The following is an 18,514-nucleotide window of genomic DNA, read 5'->3' as shown; positions in this document are numbered from 1 at the left end:
CTGGAATCACTGAGCTGGAATCACTGAACTGGAATCACTGAACTGGAATCACTGGGCTGAAATCACTGAACTGGAATCACTCACAGCCACAGGCTGCCCCTTGCTGAGGTTACCCTGTGGCCAGGGGTCACCAGAGACCCCCAAAGGCCATCCCTTGTGGGAATGCTCCCTCTGGGAAAGCCGTGGCACCCCGGGGCAGACCAGCCTGGCCACCACAGTCAGGAGCAGGACCCCAGCCCTGGGCATGTCCCTGTCACCGTGGCTGTGTGGGTGTCTCTGCTGGATCCTTTCCCCACATCCCTTCAGGGCAGTGTGGTCCTGGATGCACTGCTCACCTTTCTGCTTTCCTGCTGAGCCTGGGGAGTTCGCTGTGTCTGCCTGGCAGAGCTGCTGTGGAGAACAAGTGTGCTGTGTTTTGAAGGGGCTGGAGGGTGATTGGGCTGCCAGGGAGCTGCCACAGGGGATATTCCCAGCCCCTGGAGCTGACTTCCCTTCACACTTAGACCATCACCTCCATCCCTGACTCCTGCAGCCAACTGTGGTTTGGCTTTGGCAGAGCTGGTGGAGCTCCCACTGCCCCCACCAAATCCATCAGCCATCCCTGGGCAGGGTGTGAGGTGAGCTGGAGATAAAGCTCTGATCCCAAACACCTCAGTCATTCCTGAGGGCTCCAGAGCCATTGCCAGGGGCTCAGCACTGGGCTCTGAGGACTCTGTGTTAACCCCTTGGTGCCTCCAGGCACGATTTCCCAATGCCCACAAGCAATCCATCGTCTTGGGGCTGACAGAGCTCTGAGGACATCTTTAGTCTCACATGGAGATGGATTTATTCCTGTGATTTGTTAGAGATTAAATGTCCTTTTTTTTTGCTTTTTAATTAGACATTTGTGTAAACCTGGGCTTTCTCCATGTCCCATTGGAAGAGCAAAGGGAATGTTATTTTTCTCCTTGTCGTTCATTCCACTTAAGCTAAAGATTAACTTTGGCAGAGCGACAGGGGCTCTGTACTGGCCAGGAAACAATTCAGGCTGGAAGTTAGCAGAAGGTTTCTGACCACTGGGGAGGAGCAGATCATGGAACAGAAATGCAATGATTTTTTAAAGAACGGATCAGTTTATTGTCTGGTTATATTTGGGCTGCTTTTCCCAGTGGTGGTGTAAAGCACATCGTTGATGTGGTGCCAGAGGGAGGCACATTGCCAAGGTTTCCCTCGTAGTGTGGATTTGTGTGGTGGGTGGGGAGGGAGCAGAGACCACCGGCACTCCTGATCCTCCGAGCTCCCAGAGCTGCACATCGTGTCATTCCCTTGCTGTGACGCTTCCAGGGGAAGAGCCTTGTGGAAAAGCTGGGATATTCTGTGTCCCTGTGCAAAGGGGAGAGGTGGGAGGTTCCCTGCAGGTTTGCAGCAGGGTTTGGGCGAGCTCTCGGCTTTCTGCAGCGTGCGCACAGCTCGGGCTGAGATGTCTCTGCTGCCTCGGGGACTGAGGCTCGTGGCTGCTCAGGAGAGCTGGGCTGCCTCTCCCAGTGGGAGTCTGGTTCTTTAGGCACTGCAGAACCAGTAAATCTCAGCTGCTGTGTCTGCGTGGGGGTGAAGCAAAGCTTTGTTCTGCCCTGGGGGTGAGTGGAGCCCACGGGCTCTGTCTCTCATCCCAGCTGTGACTTAGAGCAGCCCTGATCCTCACCATAAAGTTATAAATAAACTGCTAGGATTTCTCTGCTAATAATTAAACCAACTTTTTATTTTTCTGTGTGTTTTAATGTAGAATCAAGCCAGGCCCTCTCCTCCTCCCCAGCAGTGCCTGCCCAGTTTGTGACCCTGAAATCCCCCAGGCTTTTCCTACTCTCCCAGTTCAGCACTGGAGATGGTGACTTGCTTCTTTCATTTCTCTGTGCCTTTTGAAGGTCTCAGAGACTCCATGTGCTCAAATTAAAACCAGGAACACTGAACCTTCAGCTCCAGGTCCCTTGTGTCACCCTTTGAGGCTGTCCTGCAGCTGCCTGTGAATCCAGCTGCTGCTGGATTTGGTGTGAGGATCAAGCTGAGCAGGTGGAGAGGCAGCAGGACCTTCTCACTGTCAGAGAGATCTCTCCAACCACAAGTTGTTGCTTCCTCCAGTCCTCTGGAAGGTTGGGATGTGTAGCACCAACAGTTGTAGTAAACAGGTTGTAGTAACAACTCATTTTCCTTCAGCTGCTGCTCCACAATCGACTTCCCTGGCCACATTCTCCAGAAACCACTGAGAAATTTCAAACTTCAGAATACTTTAAGGGGAAGGGGGATGCCTTGATTTTGCAGCAGCCTCTGCACAGCTGTGCTTGCTGTCCTGGGCACAGGGAAAGCTCCTGCACCAGCCACTCACCGGTGCTTTGGTTGTCGTTCCCAGTTGACCACGTGGTTCCCGAGCCTGGGACCAGTTTGCTGACGGCGTTTGACCAGTGGCGAGAGTGGGCAGACAGCAAATCCTGCTGTGACTATTCCCTGCACGTGGACATCACTGAATGGCACAAAGGTGTCCAGGAGGAGATGGAAGCTCTGGTTAAAGATCATGGTAAGCTCAGGGAAGCTTTGCTGCTCTTTGTGTCTCAGGATCCCCTGTTGTTTAGGGCTGTCTCTCATTTTACTTTGATTTTGCTTTTATATCCCAATAAAGCTGTTTTGGGGCCTGTTCTGGCTCCTTGAGAAGGTTTGGGCAGTTGGGGTTGCAGGGGGCTCGGGTTGGGGCACACAGGTGTTCCAGAGGTGAATCTCCTGCTTTTCCCATGCAGAGCAGCTGCTGTGTTCAGTGGAGGCTCTTTGGGTTCCTCAGTGCCCCTGGTGATACCTGCAGCCACTAAAGTGCTGTCAACAAGGGAAACAGGAGCCCCAGGAGGACCAATCCAGCTCTGGCTGCTTAAAGAGCTGAATAAAATGACCTCATAGGTTTTCCCCCCCTCTTTAATACCTTGGTGTTTCATTCTCAGGCTGGAGTAATTTTCCATCCTGTTTGTAGTTTCAAAACCCAGCATTTTATGCCCTAATGGCAGCTTCCCACACATGCTGGGTGGGAGTTTCTACTGCTTCCAGAGGCTGGAGAAGGAAAGGCAGCTTAGGATCAATGGGTCAGTTTGGACACGTTCTCACTGTTCTCCCTGGAGGGTGAGAGGGTCACCCAGTCTCTGCTTTGGTGTGAGATGCATTTCTGCTTTTATTTTGTTCCTCAGCCTCCCACAGCACTGAATCCATGGAATTATTGCTGGGGGCTGATTTAGGGGTTAAATTCCATGGCTTTACCTGCAGTGTGCTCTCTTTTCCCCAGGTGTGAATTCCTTCTTGGTGTACATGGCTTTCAAAGATCGCTTTCAGCTCAGTGATTCTCAGGTAGGAAGGAAAGCTTTGTGTTCCATTTGTCACAAATAAGTGTTTAAATTCAATATCCTGGGGTCTGACACTCTCTCCTGGTTCCAGTCTTTATGTGTGCCACAGCACCCACAGCTCTGGTTTGAAGATCATATTTGTAATTAGAAATAAAACCCAACCAACAGCAAACCCTGAAAGGCTTGGCTGAGAGGAGCAATGGTAAAACTCTCATTTTGAGAGGTCAGAGGTTTTATTCCAGCTCCTTTGGGGCAGAACCAGTGGCAGTTCTATGAATTGCTGCTTTATGCCTCTGCACAGGGCAGGACAGGGAGATCTCTGGGCTCATTACAATTATTCTGTTCAGAAGCTAAAACTGATGCAGAGGTGATTTTTGCTGGTAGAATCACTGGGACCTTAGAGAGGAGTTAATTGCCTTCCTGTTTGCCGTTCTGGTGGGCACATCTGGGCACATTTAGCTGTTCAGAGGGGCAGTTGAGGAAGTTTCTGAAGGTGTGGGAGGAGAGGAATGCCTGGGAGTGGTGTGTGTTATCTCTGAGGGCTCTGGAAGCATTTTGATGAGGGAACATTGATGGTGCCAGCTGGGGGTTACTGGTGCCGAGCCCTCCTGGACTGGCTGGAGTGGGAAATCAGCTGCTCCTCCAGAGACTGCATTTCCATGGAGAACCTGCCCCCACCCCTCAGATACACGGGATGTTTTTCATGCCAGGCACCAGGAAATGAGACATCAAACAGCAACAACTCTGCAAGTCCTTTAAAATCATCCAGCTGTGGGGTTTGAGTTGTTGCTGTCTCTTCCTCCCATGCTCCAAACCTGCCACTGGATAATCCTCCTTTGCCACACCAGCAGCATCCAGCTGTAGAACTGGGAAATCCAGTGACAGGCATGAAAATGGTTTGTAACCCTCCAGCAAACCACATCTTACATTGCTTAACACTTCTCTTTCTGCCAAAATCTGTTTTCTGAGGGGGTCTGGGCTGTTTGCCCTTGCAGCAGGTGTGTTCCTGTTGTGATTTGTGCTTTGTGCCCCCCAGATTTACGAGGTCCTGAGCGTGATCCGGGACATCGGTGCCACAGCCCAAGTGCACGCTGAGAACGGTGACATCATTGCTGAGGTATGGCCTGTTTGTTCTCAGAGCTGCTGGCTTCAAATGCCTGCAGGGCTTGAAATTCTGACTCCTTTGCAAACCAAAAGGCAGCCAGGCTTTTGGGAGTGTGGCATGGCTGTATGCAGGGCATGAGCAGGGCTGTGCAGGGGGGCAGGAGCAGTGCCTATCATTTGGCACTGATAAAACAGGGTTTTGTGGCACCTTTCAGCTTGGGGTGGATATTGGGCATCTCTGCCTCTCTCCCCTGAAGTGAAAAGCTGGGTGTGACTGTCACTGTGTGCAGCAAGGTGTTCTGCAGGAAGTAAAAAGAAGGGGAGTGGGAGAGGATGTAGCTTCATACAGTTTGTGGGGTGCTGATGTTTGGGGTCTGTTCATCCTTCCAGCAGCAGCAAGGGAGAAATGTTAATTGTGTATCCAATTTAATCTTATCTCCAGCTCATTTTGTACACTCCAGCACTCAATAGGATTTCTGTGTTCTCTGGCTGGGCAAGAGCCTGCCCCAGTCCTTGAGCCCAGTTGCAGGATGATTTTTTTCCATGAATTATCATTTAGCCACATCTTAGAGATGATTTTATAGACACAAATGAGTGCTGAGAGTTAAGGGGGCTATGAACCCAGTGTGAAGCAGATCCAAATAAGAGGTTTCCTTGACCTCCTGTGAACAAATCAGCAAGGTTTTGTGAGCTCTGGTTATTCTCAGCAAGGGGAGTTGGACAGGACTCTCTTTCAGGGCCCTTATGCAAAGCCCCAAGTGATTTTTAGCCAGCACAGATGCTCAGGATCTCACTCATGCTCCTTTCCAACAGCTGTGTGTGCTGCAGGAAATATTCCTTGTTGCTTTAAATCTCATCCCTGCTCTTTTTTCTTTTCTGCCTCAGGAGCAGCAAAGGATCCTGGAGCTGGGGATCACAGGCCCTGAAGGGCATGTGTTGAGCAGACCTGAAGAGGTGAGAACTCCTCTGCCTTTGCATTTATCCCCTCCCCTGTTTAGAACATCTCTGCATCAGTGTGAATGTGGCTGGAAACAGGATTTCTTCCTGTTATGTTGGTGGAATTCTGCTACTGTCCTTTCTAGATCCAGTGTCTTGGGCTTCTCTCTTGGTCACTATTTTATCAGACTTCCAGTGAATTAGCAGAATTTTTTAGTATATGCCCAAATCCTGACATTGTTTTAGCTACTTCCATAGCTTCCATTACTGTGACATTTGATATTTTGATGAAATTTGGATGGTTTTTCACAGCAATGGATTAAGTGTTTGCTGAAGGCACAGAAAATATGTACCAGAGGGGGGAGGTCATGCTCAGGCCTTAGCCCAGCACTTGAATGTAGTTACCCTTCATATTTCCCCATGGATTTCTCCAGGGAAGAGCACCTCAATCCCTTTAATCCTTTGAAATAAATCCCAGAAGTATGAAAGAGCCTTCAAACTTTGCCTTTGAGGTCGGTTCCCGTTGCACTCTTCACTCACAGTCCATCGCTGTGTGGGACATTTCACCGTGGCATTCCAGGTCTGTGGGCTTCATCTGCTCTGTCCAAGCAGCTCTTTTTGTCCCTCCAAGGTCCTGGGGCTTTGCTGCCTGCCAGATGTGGGAGCTGGGGCTGTGAGATCATCCACACGTGCCCCTCATGCTCCATTTCCTCCCTTTGGTTCAGACAAGCAGCATCCAGAGGCATTTCAGTGGGAACATAAATCATTCTCTTGCCTGGGGGGAAAAAAAAAAGCTCCACTTGGGCAGTAAGTGAATCCTCCCAGAATCTGTGTGTGGCTCCTGGAGCTGGGAGCTTTTGCTTCCTGAAATTGTGAGCAAACACTTTGCACTGAGCTTTCCAGACACCCATCCAATTTGTGTTCTAACACGTGTTTTTTGGCCTGCATCAGGAGAGTGGGAACAGATGCTGGTGTGACACTTTAGGGAGTTCAGCTTGTGTTGTTTTCAAAGGAGGGCTGCTCTTACCTTCAAGGATCTGGACATCAAACCAGCCAAGTTGTGTCCGGCTGTTTAAGAGCTCATCCTTCATGGAGCTGGAGCTTTAAAGTGTGAGTTGTGTGGCTCCCAGGTGTGGATGGGTTGTTCATCTGTGCAGGATTGTGCTCTGCCTCAGTACAGGGAGGTAAAAAGGCAGCCTGAGGCCATGTGGCTGCTGCAATGAGGCTCAGTGAAGCCTGTCCCTGATGTCACACGGGGCAGGCTGTGTGCAGCTGAACTCAGCTGTGCTCTGCCCAGCCCTGGGAAGCTTTGGTCCAACATTCTCCTCCTTGAAAGTCATAGGAAACAGAGCAGGAAACGATGTCATGCTGCCTCCCCTCCCTTTCTGCAGCGCGGGAGTGACTCGGTGCTTTTAAAAGCATCCAGCTCCCCTTGGGCTGCCTGGTGATAGAGGCCAGATTCCAAGGGTGGCAGCAAATCCCTAATTCCTGTTGACTTCAGCAGAAGTGGATGTTTGTTGTATCCCTCTGGGGTGCTGTTGACACTAGAATTGGCTTTTCCTGCTGTCCCTTAGGGAACACAAAGCCCATCCTGAGGATGGTTGGCATCTCACTGGAGAGCTCCTGAGTTCAGACCTCCATCTACAGCAAACCAGCAGGAGTTGCTGAGCAAGTCTAAAGCATTTATTGACTCAAAACTCCTACTCATTTCAGGGAGAATTACACCAGAGTGAAGCATTCATGGGCTGGCCATGTACACCTGTGTCTCAGAGTGCACACATCTGAGTTCCCAGGCTGGCAGGAGGCTTGAATCGAGGCTTAAGCTGACTCAGGGGTTCAGCTTTGCTCACCTCTGTCACCTGGGCTGAGCCAAGTGTTCAGCACGTTATTGCAGCCAGAAAACAGGGCCTGGCTTGAGACAGCACCATCCCAAGTCAGCCTCACCCATCACTTTCTGGAAAACTCTCCCCCTTACAGCTCAGTTCATTCTGTGATGACTTTTCGGAGCGATCCATCATTTTTTGTTTTTATTTCAGCCACAAAAACGCTGGAAGCACGAGCAGTCCAAGTGCTCCAGGAAATGTCTGTTTTTGTTGTTTTTTTTTGTTCTGTTCTATTTTTTTTCCAAGAGAACTGCTGTGCTAGGGCTTCTAATGCATCCTGGTAATTGCAAACATTCCCCTTTGGACTACTTGTTGGGTTATTGTTATGTGCCTGTCACCATAGCATCTGGGCACAAGGCAGGAATTCAGCAGCCTTGTTCAGAAAATATTCTCCTGCTGCTTCACAGTTGCTCAAACGCCTTCTACCCAAAAGTCTGAGGGTGTGTGTTGTTTTATCCCTGCTTTGCCTGCAGGGAAACTGAGGCACGGAGTGGCAGCGTGGTTCCCAGGTGCTGCAGACCTGCTCCAGTGGGGAGTTTGCAAAGGGAAGCCACGGCCTGGAAGCTTTGGCCTGTCTGAGTCCTCCCCTTGTCTCTCAGAGGGGACAACTGGGCTTTTCTTGGCTCTTCCTTGCAGCCCTTGTGAGTGCTGCTGGCATTTGGGTCCAACATCCTGGAACAAAACCCTCCCTCACAGCCTTTCCCATTTGCCTGTGGCAGCTGGGGCAGAAAATAGCCCCTTGTGAGCATCCCCTGCCTGGGGCTGTGACCCTTTGGGCCCCAGAGAGCACCCTGCTGACTCTGGGGGACTGGAAGCTGCTGGCTGTAGTTCTCCTGGAGTGTTCTCTCTGCAGACAGGGCATGGGTGCAATGGTGGCTTCTCTGGCATGAGCAGAGCTGTTGAGGACACTCGGGCATCGGCCTGGCCACACTTCCCTAAGCTGGGGGGTCTTTTCCTCCAAGCTCTGAGCTGAGAGCCAGCAGGATCCCAGAGTGGTTTGGGTAGGAAGGGAGCTCAAAGCCCACTCAGTCCCAGCCCACCCCATTCCAGGATGCTCCAAGCCCTGTCCAGCCTGGCTCTGCACACTTGCAGGGAGGAGACTCAGCCTGTCTGGGCAATGTGTTGTGGTCCAGATGCTGATGATTTGTGGCCCTTGGGCTGTGATCAGTCACTGCAGAGCAGATTTTCACAAGTGCTGAGTGTGTCCTGACCCAGAGCCCATGGGAGAGCTTCTGGGAGCCTCCTGCCCTGGGGAATCTGCTGGGGGATTGCTCTGGGTTCGTTTCCTCTGTTGTTTGCTTGGAAAATGTCCGTGGCACTGCTGGCAGCAGCGAGCATCACCCAGCTGCTCAATCTGTCCTCTGGACCCTCTGGTTAGGACGTGTGATCCATAAAATCAGAGTGATGCTCATCATCCTGAGGCTGCAGTTACAGCGTGACCCTCAGTGTGGCTGAGCTTAATTCTCTGTACACATGCAAGGAAAAGCAGATGATTTATGGGGTGGTTCTCACTCTGTCAGATCCCAAGCCAGAGATTGTAGCAGAGGGTACAATTTAGGAGGCTTGTTTGCAAACGTGGCTTACCAGAGTATGTGCTGCAGCATCTCCCTTCTGCGTGGGCTGGAGAGGGAGCAGTTTTGTTGAGTCAACATCTGGTTGCTTATTTTTGTCTAGGTTAAAGAAGAGGCTTAATCATTCTGACCCCGAGCACCTGGAGTGGTGTTTTAGTTCAGGCAGAGAGGCTCTGAAGCAGCCAGGGAGAAAAGGTGGTAATGAGAGGGGATTGCAGCTTGATGTCATTTAATTGCTGTGATTATACTGTGCCTTTCCAGGCTCAGAGGTGGGAAATGGCTCGTGTCTCCTGTGCTCTGGGAGAGCAGGGTCTGTGCCTTCTGAGGGTGACTGGGTGCTCTTGGGTGTCCCTGACCTGCTGCCACCTCTGTTCCTCAGGTGGAGGCAGAGGCTGTGAACCGGGCAATAACCATTGCCAACCAGACCAACTGCCCCCTGTACATCACCAAGGTGATGAGCAAAAGTGCTGCTGATGTCATTGCTCAAGCCAGGAAAAAGGGTAAGTTATTTCCTCCTTAGCTCATGCACTTCAGCTCCTGCCAACATCAGCTTCATCCCTACAGGAAAGGTTTCTTTTTCCAGTGTTACTGTCCAGGCTCTTTTTAAAAAGATCCCGAGCAGCTCCTTCTGCCTCATCTCCCACAGACGAGGATTGTGTCAGGGCCAGGAGCTGCTTGTTGTGCTCAGTCCTGAATTTGTCTGTTCACACTCATCCTCCCCCAGCGAGCCCTGTGCCCTCATGATCCCACAGAGCCATTCCATGCTCTGTCCATGTCGTGAATCCCCCTGGGGACCACAACTGGGTCCTCCTTCCAGTTGCTGTGGTTTTCCCTTGGTGTTTTCTGCTGAGCTTCCTGGGCTCAGCAGTGATTCCTGATGAGGTCTTGGCTCACAAGCCCTGTTGTATTTCACTTGAGTAGCCAAAGAGGCCCAGCAGTTCCAGCTGCCTGCTGTGCTTCTTGCTTGTGGAATAGATGCTCTCCATGTGGTGTAACTCACAGCCCGACATCCCTGCAGGGATTGGAATCAGCAGCCTGGGTCAGGTTTAGGAATTGTGGCTGCCTCTGATAACAACTCTGCTCGGGGATGCTGCAAGAAGCAAGACTCAGACCTGCTCTGGATGCTGCTGCCTGTGTGCTGCCTCTTGACTGAGGCTTGTGAGGGAGCTGAACTGCTCTGAGGGATGCAGGAGCTTCCCCCAAGCCCTGCCCCTGCTGCCTGGCCCTCCAAGGAGTCAGGATTGCCTGCACAGTGAGTGCTGTCTGCTGCTTTATCCTGTGACTAAAGCCTTCAGTTCTATTTAAAGCTGCTCAGGTTGGCTGAGTAACCAGGAGGGATGATTTACCCCCTTCTTTCCTCACAAGGCTTGGATTTAATTTCCTGCAGCCTAAAGAAGCCTGGATGGGTATGCCAATGACATCACTTTCCATCTGGGTGTTTGGTGTGAGAAGAGCTGATTCCCAGCAAACAGGTTGGTGTTTGTGCATCAGCTCAGGAGTATTTTGGTCCCATGATTCCTGTTAAGGGAGTTGGTGAGGAGGACTGATCTTCAAGGCTGTTTGTGGAAGCAGCTCAAGCCATTTGGAATAAATCTTTCTCTCCCAGCTCCATCAGAGGGGATAATCCTGAAGGAAGATGCATCAACCCAGCAGTGTGGCTGCACGTTGCTTCCCCCCAGAAAAGGACTTGGTGCAGCTGTATCCTGAGAGCCAGGGAAGCCTCTCTTCCCTTTTCCAGATAAAACACTAAAGGCATGTGCCCCACAAAGGTGGAGTATCAACAGCAACACCTTCTTGCTACACTCAGTGTCCTGAGAGCAGCAGCTGCAAGGGGCGTTGGGATGAGGGACCACACACTTGGATCACAGAAAGCCATAAAACACAACTTGGCTGGGGTGGATGTTACCCTGCCTGTGAAAGGTGCTGGGATTGTCCCAGATCCACAGGGCTCGCTTCACTCAGCCTCCTGAGCGAGCCAGAACACACAGTTTTCATCCAAAATGCCTTTTCTCCTTATAAGGAGAATTTGGGGTATAAATGGTGCCCCATCCTCTGTTCCTTTATTGAAATGACTCGAGTTAAACGCTGTGCAGTAACCCAGGAGGGCCACACACACTGGGCTTGCCCTCCCAAACAACAGAGGAAACAGAACCGAAGACTATGCAAGGCAAAAACAGACCAGGATTGATTTGCTGAATGGAAAAGAACGGACGTTATTTAAAGCCAGATGTTCCCAGTGGCTTTTGTATGGAGGAGATTCCCTGCAGACTCCCTGGCTGGCAGATCTGGGACCCGAAAACATCACTCCCTGCAGAACAATACCCCCAGTGTGCTGGACCACAAGAGGCCTCCCGTTAATAGCCAGCGTGTGTTTGGCCTTGTCTTGATTTCAGAGCCCTGTTTGTGGCCAGTGATGTCAGGGAGCCTCTTCCTCTGCTCCTGGGAACTCTGGCAAAGGCTGTTCCTGCACCTCCCGTGTCAGCAGGGTCCTGGGAGCAGCATGGAGCCCATTAATCATCATCCTGCCCCAGCCAGTGGGCTCTTGCCCAGCTCTCGAGACCCCAGAGGTGTAACAGCAGCTGTGGCAATACAGTGAAAGAAATATTCTCTTTTCACCGGGCATGGTGAAGTGTGAGACCCTGCTGAGCAGCTCTGCTTTTCCCTCTGCCCATCCTTCCTGACTGAAGTATTTAGGGCTGGCATCTCAGCCACCCACATCTTTGGCAGGCAGATCCAAACCCATGGAGTGCCTGGGCTGGGGAGGCAGGTGGGTGGGCACAGAGCAGGTTTTGGTGAGGTTGCATTTGGTGAGCAGATCCCTGGGATTGCCAGCTCGTGCTGCTTTTGAAGTTGCAGCATCTGCTTGGAGTGCAGATGGTGCTGCTGCGTTCCAGCTTGCAGAGTATCCTGGTCTTAAAGATCTGCTGCTCCTTCATGTGGTTCCAAAAATGTTAATGAGGAGGAAGGATGCACTGGTGGTGAGTGCACTGGACAGTCAGGAGATGCAGTTCCATTTCCCAGTTCTGCCACTGTGTGCCCTGGGGGGATCACAGAGTTCCCCTGAGCTGCATTTGTGAACCAGGAACTCTGCTATTTCCCCTGTGATGGGCTTCCTTTGTATGCAGAAAACCTTTCCTGGCAGGAGTTTTCTCCCACCTGGTCTATGCACAGACCTTGCTCCAAGAAACCTGGGCTTGTTAGAAGGTCTTTAATTCACACTAATTTATAAAACCTCTTTTCATTCTTTTTCTTGCACATCTCTTCTGGATCAGGCTAAACCTCCTCATGCTCTTACAGTTTCCCTCTTCCACAAAGTTCTTGGCCCAGGATAAATAAAATAAATATAAACAATAAAACTAATCTTTACAGTAACTATTTCAAGGACAATCAATCAGTGCCAGCCTCTGCAGTTGTGTAAAGGATTGTGCACATTTTGCTGCTCCCACCTTTGGTCAGTAGCAATATCTTTATTTAATGCTTCAGAGGAAGAACCAGGCAGCCCTGCATGCGTTCTGCCAGGAAGCCAGGCTGGAAATGCACGTTCCTTGGTGTTCACAGAGGGTTTGTGTGTGTGTCCCTGTCCCACAGGCACCGTGGTGTATGGGGAGCCCATCACAGCCAGCCTGGGCACCGATGGATCCCATTACTGGAGCAAGAACTGGGCAAAGGCAGCAGCTTTTGTTACATCCCCACCGCTGAGTCCTGACCCCACCACTCCTGATTTTCTCAACTCCCTGCTGTCCTGGTGAGTAGAGCTCTGTGTGCAAACAACGTGTGATTCACCGGGAGAAAATGAGTGATAAAATAAGGGATGTTGCTGCCAGCAAGCAAAAGCTGTTTTACCTTCAGGAGCATACCTGTGACAATAAAAAACCTTAAATCCCTTTTGTTTTATTTCCAGTGGAGATCTCCAAGTGACTGGCAGCGCCCACTGCACCTTCAACACTGCTCAGAAAGCTGTTGGGAAGGACAACTTCACCCTGATCCCTGAAGGAACCAATGGCACCGAGGAGAGGATGTCCATCATTTGGGATAAGGCTGTGGTAGGTCACAGCTCTCAGGGGTTTACATCTCAGCTGGCCGTTCAGAGGGGCTGCAGAAATGTGTTGTTTTCTTGTCTTGGTCCTTCCACTTGGTGTTTTTATCCCTGTGGAGATGCTTGGGGATCTGCTGTACTGCCAGCTCCTTGCTGGCTCGTGCAGTGGCTCCTGTGCTGTCCCCACAGGTGACTGGCAAGATGGATGAGAACCAGTTTGTGGCTGTGACCAGCACAAATGCAGCCAAAATCTTCAACCTGTACCCGCGGAAGGGCCGCATCGCCGTGGGCTCCGACGCCGACCTGGTGATCTGGGATCCTGACAGCGTCAAGACAATCTCTGCCAAGACTCACAACATAGTAAGGATGTTCCCTACCATTCCCTGCTTCCTTTCCCCCTCTCTTTCTCAGTGCTGCCAGCAACAGGAGCTTGTGACAGCTCAGGGCTCATTTTCCCTGTGCCTGGAGCCCTCTCTGCTCTCACTCTGGAGCTCAGCTGTGTGAGCAGGATGAGTCCATCTGAAATCACACTGATTCCCCTGGAGCAGGGAGTGTGTCTGCTCTTCCTGGGTCTTGGGTGCTTGGATCTGAGCACACAGAAAACTCTTTAAATCCTCAAAAATATCCAAAGGCCTCTTAGGACAATGTGTTGTTTATGACATCCAGGCTTGCCAGAGACTGGGAGCTGCCCCTTTTCACTGAAGTGTTAGCAGCTCATGGACACTTGTGAAAATCTGGCCTCACATCCAGGGTCTGAGTGGATTTACACCACCTACTGACCTGCCATATATGTGTGGAGTCAGGATTTTCCTGGAGCTCATCCCCACATTAGCTGGCAAAGGGCAGCACCCAAACCAACCAGACCTTCCCCTTAGCTCTTGTGCAGCTTTGTGGTGGCACATTAGGGACCCCTTTGCTGAATGCCATGCCTTACACCTGGCCCCTGCAGTGACCAAGCTGTCCCAGCCTGTGGGAATCTGCAGGATGGTTTCAGGGCAGGGGCCTGTTTGGAGTCTCCCTGTGACATTTGAGCCCTGTCTCAGAGAAAGCAGCCACTGTTTGCATTTGTTGACAACTTGTTTTGCTGCTGGCCATGAACCTATGGAATCTTTCCCTGGAAAAAACTGCTTGTTCTTTTTTTCCTGTGAATGCTTTCATTCACTCCGGAGCTGAAGGAGCAAAATTTTCTTCCACACTTGGATCCCTGGGCACATTCACAAAGAAACTTCCTTTTTTTAAAAGGTTTGGTTCACTTCTCTGTGACTTAACTCCTCATCAGAATTGGTCACAGATGGCCTGGCTGCATCCTGCCTCTGCTTAGGAATTCCAGGAGTCTGCTCACTTCAGTCACCTTGGAGGTGCTTCCAGACTCCTTCCAGTCTGGAGAGGAGTGACTTAAGAAGAGGAAACCCAGGGACTCACTGCTTTTAGGTGCCAGATTTCACAGTCTGTGCTTACGAAAGGCTGGGAGAGCTGGAAGCATTGGGTGGATGCTTGAAAGTCATTGCTGTTTAGTGGCTGTTGTCTTTGGGAAATGAACTGGGCTCTTTCCATTTCCTGACACAGAACTCAGAGACTTTCTCTTTTGTGGATATGCCCCAGTGCAGTCAGGATTGGCTCTGTGATTGTGCCACGGATCTGGGCAAGGCAAAGGAGAACCAGCTCCATTCACAAGTGTCTGAGAACTGCAGATCCCCTGAAACCCTGACGCTGTGTAAGAGGCCTCAGCACTCAGCTGTGGCCAAAGGCTGCATCACTGAGCTGTGCCAAGAGCAGGGAGGATGAAGGGCTCTCATTCCCAAGAGTTTGGAAAGCTGAGCAATCACAGTTTGTTTACAAACACATCTCTGACCTCTCCCCACCATTGCTCCGCCTGTTGTACCTGGTGTCACACCTGAAGGTGGAATTCCATCATTCCTCCTATATCAGGAGGAACTTCCCCATGGAAAGGGTGGTCAGGCATTGGAAGGGGCTGCCCCTGGAGGTTTGGAGTCCCCATCCCTGGAGGTGTCCAAGGAAGGCGACCTGGACATGGCACTCGGTGCTCTGGGCCAGTGACAAGGTGGGAATCAGGCCTGGCTTGGACTCAGTGACCTCAGAGCTCTTTTCCAGCCCTAATGATCCTGAAATTCTGTATTTTTTTGGGTCTCACAATGTCTTGTGTTAGAGGAGAAACTGATACAAGTGATACCCTTGGAGTCCAGGCATCCTTGTTTGGCCAAGCAGAAAACAAAAAGCCCCTTGACAGTCAGCCCCAGGGACACCCTCTGATTATGTGGCCTTGGATGATTGTTAGTTTTTGAAATGTTCGAGCAACTTACGGATATTTTCCAAGAATTCACACTGCTCTTGCCACTCTCTGGCAAGGAAACATCAGGAGCTGGAGAGGGAGGTGGTGTTGTTCTTGGAAGCAGCCTAATCCATAAGCTCCTGACCCAGCCTCCTCCTTTGCCACCACAGTTTTTTTCAGGCTGGACCCGGTTCAGACTCGGTTTAACCGCTGGTCTGGCTAATTGCAAAGCTGCACTCAGGCCTGCCCATACTTATAACACACTTCAAGGGCAAACTCCATCATTAACTCAGTAAAAAAGACCTGCATTTGACTCAGAGATGGTCACTAGAGTAACAGTCCCCAAATAACATGGTTGCAGTGCATCTCATTCCAGGATGTTTCACATTTGCAGTGATTTCTTTCAAACTTGCCTTTTTTCCACGGTGTGATGTTTCCAATCCTGTTAATCGAGGATGAGCAATCCCATTAGAATAAAATAAGATTGTCCTGGTCCCTGACCCATCAACCAAAACACTGTTTTGAAATACAGATTTCTCAGAATTATTATTTTCAGTAGGAAACTCACATAAAGCTTTCTGTGGGTCCTAAATGTGCCCCCAGCTCAGCAGAGATAGGTGCCTAAATGTATTTAAACGGGGAGGATCTGAGATAGTCTCATTTGAACTGGTTTTCCTCTTGCTCAGAGAAGCTGTGGCTGCTCCATCCCTGGAGGTGTCCAAGGCCAGGTTGGACAGGAGCAGCCTGGGACAGTGGGAGGTGGCACTGCCCATGGCAGGGGATGGAATGGCATGAACTTTAAGGTCCCTCACAGCCCAAACCATTTTGGGATTCTTTATCAACCTTATTTCAATGGAATTTTTGCATTAATAAACCCCTAAACTTAGACTGATAATTAAGAGCAGCCTTTATTAAATTACAGCAAATAGAGCTCAGGTAAACACTGTTGAGTTTGTTTCCATCTGTCCTTCAAACTTTGGCAATTAGCATGGCCAGTGATTGCTAATTAAAGCCCAGCAGGCTCTGCTGGGTGAATATGTTTGCCTTACGTGCTGGTTTTGCTCCCTGCAGTCTCTGGAGTACAATATCTTCGAGGGCATGGAGTGCCGTGGCTCTCCCCTGGTGGTGATCAGCCAGGGCAAGATCGTGCTGGAGGATGGGAATCTGCACGTCACCGAGGGCTCTGGGAGGTACATCCCCAGGAAACCCTTCCCTGACTTCGTTTACAAGCGCATCAAAGCCCGGAGCAGGGTGAGTGTCAGTGCTTGGCTGCACATTTGTTCTCTCCCTCTGACAGCCCGAGGCTGGAAAACAGATGCTGTCGCCTGGCTCAGGCCATGCTGCTGTTCCCTGGATGGGAGCCACGTTTGTCTCGTTCCTCTTTCATTTTTGCTGTTCACTCAGGTCATTGCAGGAATATGCTTTGGGTTGAGTTTGAGTTTTCTGCAGGTTTTATTTCTTGGGTTTTAATTTTTCTCTGTCTGAGGACAGCCGAACAGAAGATGTGTCCAGGAAGCCTCCAATTTGGCCATGAGTCAAACTTCCCAGAACCCACCAGGTTTCTCCTGTCACAGAGGCCCCAGGAGAAGTTATCATTAGCATTTCTATATCAAAGCTCTCAGCAGCAAATTAGAATTGTAATTTATTGTTACAGATTCGTTATGCTGCTTTCCCTTCTCCCCGATACAATCAGATGCTCTTGTCTGGTGACTGGTGAGTCACAGGCACAGCCTACAGACTGCTTAAAAGGGACAATGTTCTATTTTAAAGAGGCTAAAATAGTTGAAAAGTGATTCTGTAAAATGCACCCATTCAAAACTGAACTTGTCTTTTGATACTCCTGAATTTGCCTGACAGGGGAGATGACACTGAATGCAGTTGCTGAGAATTGAAGAAGTTTATTTATAGATGAAATCATTTCTGAGGAGAAATTATTTTGCTGTTTGAAGTGTTGCCCTCTCCTGGACAACTTCTGAGCTGTGTTGGTTCTGCTGGCCACAAGTGATTCTCCCACTCCTTGCAAATCATCTTTCTTTGGTTGTTCTTTTGAAGAAATTGCAAGTACTGAAATTCCAACCTGGCATAATTTAGCCCGGAGAACAGATCCCTGATTTCTGCTGTGTCCTCCCACAGAAATACACATTTGACCTATAAATCCAATTGGGCAGCATCTCAACTGGAATAATTGCATTTATCCCCATCTGCAGCTCCGGGGCTGGCGATTGAAGCCAGCCTGGCTCCTCTGGGCTGCCCTGCCAGTCTCAGCACCGCTTGGCTTTTTGGGGATGAGTAATAAGGTGCATTTGAGACCTGCCAGAGCCTTTAATCCAGTGGCAGCTAGGCTGGGATCATGAAAGGACAGCACCTGTGGGGCAGGGGACAGACTGGCTGGAGCCACAGCACATTCCATGGCACAGACTGATTAGAAGGCTCCTCGTCCTGCACAAAAATCTGGAGGCAAAGCAGGAAGGTCCCCTGTTCCCAGCTCAGTGCCCTGGGGTTCTGGGGAGAGCTGAGCAGCCAGGGAGCCCTGGGGCACCCACAGACCCAGAGCCCCTCAGCTCTCCCTGGTGGAAGGTGTGGAGCTGCACAAACACTGGTTTGAGCTTGTAGGAAAATAGTGCAAATTGATCGTGTTTGCTGCAAAACTGGCTGGGTTGGACAGAGACACAGACATCTTTTATATAGATATGGATATAAAATAGAAATAGGTGTAAGAAGCAATACAGATATAAACATATAGATATATAAATCTGGATATAATATAGATGGAAATATAAAATAGATATAGATATAAACATTTAGGTATAAGTATGGATATAATATAGAGATATGAAATAGATATAGATATAAACAGCTGTAAATATATAGAGATATAAAATATAGATATAAATATGGCTATAATAGAGATATAAAATAGATACAAACATGCATAAATGTGGATATAATATGGCTAAAGATAAAATAGATATAAACAATTATAAATATGGATATAATATATATAGGGATAAAATAGTTATATATATAATACATGTACAGATATAGAACTAGGTATTAAATACAAATAGACATGATACAGGTATAATACAGATATAAATGTTACAGATACAAAGCTATAGGTAGATAGCTATGGATATACTATAGATGTAAAGGAGATACAGATAAAATCTAACTATAGATACAAAATAAATAGAGATGGGAGCAGCTCCCCAGGGATGAGCACAGAGGAGATGCTGCTTGCTTTCAAATCTTCTTACCAAAACCCAATCCCAGAGTGTGTGTCACTGGCTGAGCTACATCTGGGCAGCTGTTGGGCTGTGCTGGGCTGTGCTGGGCTGTGT

General features: G+C 49.7%; 1 protein-coding gene across 4 annotated transcripts in view; it reads left to right on the top strand.

Moving 5' to 3' along the window:
• DPYSL2 (dihydropyrimidinase like 2) overlaps positions 1 to 18,514 on the top strand; it is a 54,819-nt gene that overhangs the window by 31,525 nt on the left and 4,780 nt on the right. For all 4 annotated transcript variants that reach the window (XM_015648862.1, XM_015648861.1, XM_033519433.1 and 1 more), the window contains 9 exons: positions 2,384 to 2,548; positions 3,296 to 3,357; positions 4,390 to 4,470; positions 5,343 to 5,411; positions 9,227 to 9,347; positions 12,436 to 12,592; positions 12,749 to 12,890; positions 13,073 to 13,243; positions 16,245 to 16,424. In XM_015648862.1, coding sequence (XP_015504348.1) covers positions 2,384 to 2,548; positions 3,296 to 3,357; positions 4,390 to 4,470; positions 5,343 to 5,411; positions 9,227 to 9,347; positions 12,436 to 12,592; positions 12,749 to 12,890; positions 13,073 to 13,243; positions 16,245 to 16,424 — 1,148 coding nt within the window. The remainder of the gene's footprint in view (positions 1 to 2,383; positions 2,549 to 3,295; positions 3,358 to 4,389; positions 4,471 to 5,342; positions 5,412 to 9,226; positions 9,348 to 12,435; positions 12,593 to 12,748; positions 12,891 to 13,072; positions 13,244 to 16,244; positions 16,425 to 18,514) is intronic.

This window comes from Parus major, chromosome 22 (genome assembly GCF_001522545.3).
Source record: "Parus major isolate Abel chromosome 22, Parus_major1.1, whole genome shotgun sequence".
Classification (NCBI taxonomy): Eukaryota; Metazoa; Chordata; class Aves; order Passeriformes; family Paridae; genus Parus; species Parus major.
Note: the sequence above shows the minus strand (reverse complement) of the source record. Positions and strands in the feature narration are given on the sequence as shown.